A 7,714-nucleotide genomic window follows, 5' to 3' on the forward strand; every position below is an offset into this window, starting at 1 on the left:
TTGACATCCCCGTCTGTTCCAGGTATAGAAACCCTAGCCTGAACTATAAAACAGACGTATGCTATTTGAGTTTAGTACACGTTGGTTTGCGTGTATTGTACATGTTGGTTGCATGTATGTTAAAACAGGGGTACTTATTATAACGTTAAAGCTTAGTTACCAGGGTGCTCAATCTTGTGGAATATTTTGATAAACGTTTCTGGATGAAACAACTGAAATCTTGTGATCCACCTTTATGTACAGATTATGCAAAACATTAAAACTATGAACTCACCAACCTTTGTGTTGACACTTGTTAGCATATTTATTCTCAGGTTCCCTAGAAGTCTTTCGCTGTTTGCTTATATGTTAGACAAGCTATGTGCATGGAGTCTTACATGGCATATTTTTCAAGGAAACGTTGTATTCACCAAATCATCACCATGTATCTTATTTTGACTGCATTGTCAACGGAAGTACTAATGTAAACTATTATATTACGGTGATTGTCTATATGTAGAAATCATCAGATGTCGAAAACTTTTGATTTAAATATTCATTTATGGTGTGTCTTTTCAAAAGAATGCAATATTTACAAAACGTATCATATAGAGGTCAAATACCTCGCAATGAAATCGATGAATGACGTGTTCGTCCATATGGATTTGGAGCGATCGTCACACTGTGTTAACAATAGACTACCAAGTCGAACCCAAAGTTGAAGAAAGAAGATCACCCAACCCGATAGAGCCCGAAACCCCAAAGACACTTTTAATGATTTTGACCCACAAGGAAGTAGTTTCGGTTTTAAACCTCCACCACCACTTTCCGATCAAAGCAAAGTTTTTACTTATAAGTGAACCCAATCCCCCCCCCCCCCCCACACACACACACATCGTAAGGGAGAAGAATATGTTCCCATTTAACCCAAAGCCATTTTATGATTCGAACCCGACCCGCCCTAAAAAAAGAACGTCTTACACTCTCAATTTGTTTATAGAATAAAATATTAGTATGATACGTTGGGTGACTTTAACTATCTTGAATGGTAAACCATTTTCAACACTTTTAAAGCTGAGTGTACCATGTGAAAGCTTGTACCTAATGATGGTGGGGGTTCAATGACTTCAATCATCACTCGCGGAAAAAATTTACAACTTTGGTACTTAAACTTACATATACAAATAACTTTGTTAGTATCAATTATCAAAGATTAAAAGCTACTATAATACTAATCAACCAAAATAATTAGATAATCATGATGAATTTTAACATGATTTCCATTACAGTCATTATATTAAATATTAAATATAAAATACAATCCTTATCATTGTCATTATCTTTATAATTATAATCATCATCGTTATCGTTATAGATATAACATATATTCATAATATAATTCTCTGAGATTATATATAGAGAGTCCACCTAAATTCTATGAGCAGTGATAAATTCACTTTTAAGTTTTGATAGATCCACGGATCCACCTACATTAATACATTACCAAAATGTGTTATACAACTTATTAATGCATAAAAGTAGTGGATTTTATCAAAATTTTGAAGTGAAAATATCAACACACAAATTTTATTGATAATTGATAATTCCCCTAAATACATCATGTTTAAAATCTATTTTCTAAATAAATAAATAAATAAAAGATTTTACTGACCGAAATTACTGGCCAGAAGTAGGCCCAGCTCCCTTTGTACAAACAATCCATGGTGCTCAAAAGCAGCCACAAAGCACTCCCAAAAATCTTCACTCTCTACAGTAAAAGAAAGAAGATGACACATAAAGCAACAGTTTTTCTTTGTTCTTTTTTATAATCTGTTAAAACCCATTAATAGAAAACAGCTGTAGTCTATGTGGTTGTGTGTTTCTTGGTATCTTTCTTTATTCCCATATTTTTAAATAAATATATAAATATTCACTAAATAAAAAAGATGAAAAAAGGAATAGAATAAAGTGGAGGGAAGTTGCTGATAAGGGAAAAGAATATCATTACTTACACAAGGGGGAGTAGAGTCTTGCTCTCTGTGTGTGGCATTCAATGAATTCTTGTTTTAAAAAAATGCACAAGTTTTATTTAGTGTTTATGTTTTTATTCAGTTTTTGGGTTTGTTTCTGTAAAGCCTCTGTTTCTTATGATCATAGAGCTATTTCCATTAATGGTGAAAGAAGGATTCTTATTTCTGGATCCATTCATTACCCAAGAAGCACTCCTGAGGTACAAGATATCAATGCACTTCATATGCTCTCTTTTTTTCCTCCTTTAAAAAAAAAAAAAATGTTAATGAGATTACAATATTTGTATATATTGGTGATTCAGATGTGGCCGGATCTTATTCAGAAGGCAAAAGAAGGAGGTTTGGATGTGATTCAGACTTATGTTTTTTGGAATGGGCATGAACCACAACCTGGTAAAGTAAGTTTATTTTGTTACAAACTTACAATGTGTGTCTTTTTGTAGGGATAAAGTTCTAGTTTTATAATAAAATATAATTTTAACTTGCATTTTGTTTCCAGTACTATTTTGAAGATAGGTATGATCTTGTTAAGTTCATTAAGGTAATTAAGGAAGCTGGACTTTATGTTCATCTCAGAATTGGACCATATGCTTGTGCTGAATGGAACTTTGGGTATTGTTTCAACAACTTTAAAACTTTTTCTTTGTATGTATATTTTCAAGAAACTAAAAGTCTAAATTTACCATTTTTGTTATATCATTTTTCAGTGGATTTCCTGTTTGGTTGAAGTATGTGCCAGGAATTAGTTTTAGAACAGATAATGCTCCTTTTAAGGTCTCATTTCTCAATCTTGAATCTTTACTAAATACTAATACTAATAATAATAATAATAATAAGTATGAAATTTCTTGTTAATTTTTTGTCATCATGATTTGATTTATGCATTTTCAGGCTGCTATGGAAACATTCACAAGAAAGATAGTAAGTATGATGAAATCAGAAGGGTTGTATGAGAATCAGGGTGGTCCAATTATTTTATCTCAGGTAGTTAACTCACTTTATTCCCCTGTTTTTTGTAGCCACATTGATTATAAGTAGCAAAACTGCCATTTGTTGCCCCTGTTTTTCAACTATACTTAATTAATCTAAGGGTCCGTTTACTTTCAACGTAATGATCAATTTATAAAATTGTTGTTGCTCTGTCACTTAATCTGAAAATGGTCTCTTGTAAGAGACACAGAAACCGCGTATGGATACAACACTTGATACAGAATAAAAGTAAATAGCTAAATATGATTACAAAAATATATTATTAAAATAATAATATAATTTTGTTAAACAATATAATTAGCAAGATATAGTCATTTGAATACAGTTTTGGTGACCTTTAACCTGTTTGACATATATGACCTGTTTCCATGTAGTAAAACTCATACCATTTTTAGTTAAAAGGGTCGAAATTGTAGCATAACAACCATTATTTATGATTGTGACAGATCGAAAATGAATACGGGCCAATGGAGTATGAACTTGGAGACCCAGCTCGAGCCTATTCAAAATGGGCGGCTAAAATGGCGGTGGGTCTAGACACCGGTGTCCCTTGGATCATGTGCAAGCAAGATGATGCCCCTGATCCCATTGTAAACCCCATTCTATTCTTTCATGTTCCTTTTTTTGTCATTATGTTCACCTAATTATTGACTTGTGTTCAATTTTCATGATCATAAATAATATTGTACTCTTTATACAATACAATGCACATGGCCACCTTTTATCCCTGTTCCCTATATTATAATCACCAAACTTTTTGTAATTTACATTTACTAGAAACTAAATCTGGCTTTGGTATTCATAGATCAACACTTGCAATGGTTTTTACTGTGATTACTTCACTCCCAACAGCAATATTAAACCGAAAATGTGGACCGAAGCCTGGTCAGGATGGTAATATACTTTTTAACACATTTAAAAGTTGCAATGTGACATTATTAAATTAATGTCATTTTTATTTTTTACTTATTCTTTTATTTACCGTAGGTTCACAGAGTTTGGAGGCGCAATTCCTTACAGACCAGCTGAAGATTTGGCATTTTCCGTTGCTAAATTTATTCAAACTGGTGGATCGTTCATTAATTATTATATGGTGAACTCAAGAGTTCTTTTTTTTTCTTCTAATCATTTTGTGCTTGTTAATGTTAAGTAACAATATTGTCTGTTTTTTTTCATATGTTGATAGTACCATGGAGGGACCAATTTTGGTAGGACCGCAGGTGGCCCGTTTATTGCCACAAGCTACGACTATGATGCCCCTTTGGATGAATTTGGTACGTTCCTAGTTACTTATTTTCGATTTAAATCTATAAGTGTGATATGTTTTGGTTACTTATAAACATGTCTTACCACATTTGGTTACATTAAATGAAGACTATTTAATATGCAGGATTGAAAAGGGAAGCTAAATGGGGACACTTGAAAGATCTGCACAGAGCAATAAAACTATGTGAGCCCCTTTTAGTAAACGGTGACCCGTCTGTTATCTCACTAGGAAACTATCAAAAGGTTGGATTTTTGTTTTTTCCCATCGATTTATAATCAATCTTGTTCGAGTACTAAGTGGGCTCCACTGCTTATGCATAACATTTATCTTCACAGGCGTATGTGTACAAGAATAAAAACGGAGGCTGTTCTGCTTTCCTTGCAAATGATGATAAATCGGATTTTGCAAAAGTAGATTTCCAAAATCGACATTATGATCTGCCTCCTTGGTCTGTTAGTATCCTCCCTGATTGCAAACACACTGTTTATAATACAGCAAGGGTAAGAAAGATTGTATTAATGACTCGTATGTTAAACAATGTCTTAAACAATGGTGTTGTAATAAAGGTGAATGTGATATATAGGTAGGTGCACAGACAACTGTGATGAAAATGACCCGAGAACCAACAGGATTTGCTTGGCAATCGTTTAATGATGAGACAGAATATTATGACGACAATACGTTCGGTACAGTTGGATTATTGGAGCAGTTAAATGTGACTAGAGATGCTTCTGATTACTTGTGGTACATGACTGAGTAAGTGCAACACAATCTTTGTTGGCATATATCTTAGGTGGCAAAATGGGTTGAATAACGGGTCAAATACATAACCTTTTAGTACTCTCAAAACGGGTTGGATTTTAATCCAGTTTTTCTTAAAAAAAGTCTATGAGGTTGTACTCTGTAGGATAATAAAATCACTTTTGGGCCACTTTAAGACGATCCAACTGTTCTTTTTCGGGGAAATTATATATTTTTGAAATAGTGGACTAATGTACGTGCTTTCAATCGTTGTTTCTTGCAATCAGCGTCATAATTGACTCAAACGAAAGATTCTTGATAAGGAAAGAACAGCCTACACTTACTGCCTTATCTGCTGGTCACGCTTTGCATGTTTTCATCAACGGTCAACTATCAGGTACTTAATTTAATTAGAATAAACACAAATATAAATATATAATCATACCATCTTTGGGCAAATCTTACATTATTTTTATTTTCAACAGGAACCGTCTATGGAAGCCTCGAAAACCCGAGAATAACTTATAATAGTCCTGTCGAATTAAGAGCCGGCCTTAACAAAATTTCGCTGCTAAGTATTGCTGTTGGTCTTCCTGTACGTTCATCGAACTCCCAACAACATATTTTTTTTAAACTTTTTTTTTACAATATTCGTTATAACTTAATTATATTGTTCGCTTACAGAATATCGGTCCACATTTTGAGACATGGAATGCTGGTGTACTCGGTCCAGTCATGCTTTCTGGTCTAAATGAGGGGAGAAGAGACTTATCTTGGCAAAAATGGTCTTATAAGGTCTATATATACACATATACGTATACAAAGTTACAAACTTTTTCATATTTATTGACTTGTATTCAAATGTCTTCTTTGTTATTAAACTTTAAATGGTTGATCAGGTTGGGCTTAAAGGTGAAATTCTAAGTCTTCATTCGCTAAGTGGTAGTTCGTCTGTCGAATGGGTTCAAGGCTCTTACGTGGCCCAAAAACAACCGCTTACTTGGTATAAGGTAAATATCATATACATCGTACACCCCTAATTCAACTTTTAGGTGTTGTTTGTTTTTCATTGTGCAGACCTTATTAGGTCTTATGTCTGCGCGCTCGCAAATGTTTTTGTTTTTAGTGCAGACTGTTTGTTTGTTTTTCTGAAGACATAAAATAAAATAATGCCTTCTTTTGTTTGCAAGTCTGTAGACTTAAAAATATGCTTCTCATAGACACAAAAACAAACAATCTTTGATGTTAACTTACAAATCTTCAGACCACATCTCTACAAATGTGGTATAGACAAAAAAACATCTTAAAAACAAACTACACGTTAGTACAGAAATTTGTATGTTTACCTTCTTTTTTTCCGTTTGCTTTACAGGCAATCTTTGATGCTCCAAGTGGGAATGAACCGTTGGCATTAGATATGAACAGTATGGGTAAAGGTCAAGTATGGGTCAACGGGCAAAGTATCGGGCGTTATTGGCCCGCATATACGGCCGCTGGTTCATGTACCACTTGTAACTACACCGGTTATTACTACGAGAAGAAATGTTTAAGTAATTGTGGTGAGGCTTCACAAAGATGGTATCATGTACCTCGATCTTGGCTAAATCCAAGAGGAAATTTGTTAGTCGTGTTTGAAGAATTAGGAGGGATCCCATATGGGATCTCGTTAGTAAAACGTGCAATATACAGTGTGTGTGCTGATATCTATGAGTTTCAACCGTCGTTAAAAAATTACCAAATGCAAGCTTCTGGTAACGTAACGAAACCGTTGAGACCGAAAGCTCATCTTTCGTGCAGTCCTGGTCAGAAGATAACGACCGTTAAGTTTGCTAGCTTTGGTACACCTGAAGGCGGTTGTGGTAGTTTTAAAGAAGGTAGTTGTCATGCACATAGCTCGTATGATATTTTTAACAAGGTATGGTTACTAGTTTTATCCTATTTAGGCAACTTGATCAAGATATATAATTTGTTGATTTGACATATTTTGTTTTTAATTATTTTTTTAGAATTGCATCGGGCAAGAATCGTGTGCAGTAGCAGTATCGACTGAGGTATTTAGAGGTGATCCATGTCCAGGTGTAATGAAGAAACTATCAGTAGAGGTCATTTGCAGCTGATGAAGTGATCATAACTTAAATAAGCTTATGATTAATTTGTTTACAGTTTAATTAAAAGATTTAAATGCAATATTTTGAAAGAAAAAAAAGGTGGGTCAGAAAACAATCGAAGATGATTAGAGGTGCTTTTGCGAAAGGTGAAGTTGTACAGATATGCAACACGCCATTTTGTTCCAAAAGCATTACATTTTGAAGATTGCACTATGGTACTATATAGGATGGAAGACAAAGGTTATCGAATGTAAAAATATGAAATAAGCTTTGTGACTGATAAAAAGTTCATATGCTTATTTAGGTCTCCTTTTTTTTGTTAAGTTATTCCAAGTGAAATGTAAAAGTTATCAGCCTTTTGTATACTTGTTTCTGAAACTGTAACCTTTTAGGCTTAACAGCATTCACTAGTCATGTAGTAGCTCATGAAACATCATATCTTGTGATCAAATTTGTTGAGATGACATAAATAATTTCGGATAACAAAGGTTGCAAACGAGCTGACCCATGGGCTCGACTTGACAGTGTCGAGTGAAACTTAATCTTGAGTTGCTATCAGAAAAAAAAACATGTTCACGCGTATAACAAGCACACCAGTG

At 33.9% G+C, this 7,714-nt stretch overlaps 1 protein-coding gene across 1 annotated transcript; it reads left to right on the forward strand.

Annotated features, from left to right (window-relative positions):
• The first annotated feature begins 1,957 nt into the window (after nucleotides 1–1,957).
• LOC139892714 (beta-galactosidase-like) lies at nucleotides 1,958–7,486 on the forward strand. The gene is made up of 18 exons (XM_071875830.1): nucleotides 1,958–2,209; nucleotides 2,312–2,407; nucleotides 2,509–2,621; nucleotides 2,717–2,783; nucleotides 2,901–2,993; nucleotides 3,446–3,589; nucleotides 3,805–3,893; nucleotides 3,987–4,092; nucleotides 4,186–4,273; nucleotides 4,390–4,508; nucleotides 4,602–4,766; nucleotides 4,850–5,022; nucleotides 5,295–5,404; nucleotides 5,493–5,602; nucleotides 5,692–5,802; nucleotides 5,907–6,017; nucleotides 6,380–6,922; nucleotides 7,014–7,486. The coding sequence occupies exons 1-18, from the start codon at nucleotides 2,033–2,035 to the stop codon at nucleotides 7,122–7,124; spliced, it is 2,526 nt and encodes an 841-aa protein (XP_071731931.1). The 5' UTR covers nucleotides 1,958–2,032; the 3' UTR covers nucleotides 7,125–7,486.
• Nucleotides 7,487–7,714: the final 228 nt, after the last annotated feature.

Source organism: Rutidosis leptorrhynchoides, chromosome 2 (genome assembly GCF_046630445.1).
Source record: "Rutidosis leptorrhynchoides isolate AG116_Rl617_1_P2 chromosome 2, CSIRO_AGI_Rlap_v1, whole genome shotgun sequence".
NCBI lineage: Eukaryota > Viridiplantae > Streptophyta > Magnoliopsida > Asterales > Asteraceae > Rutidosis > Rutidosis leptorrhynchoides.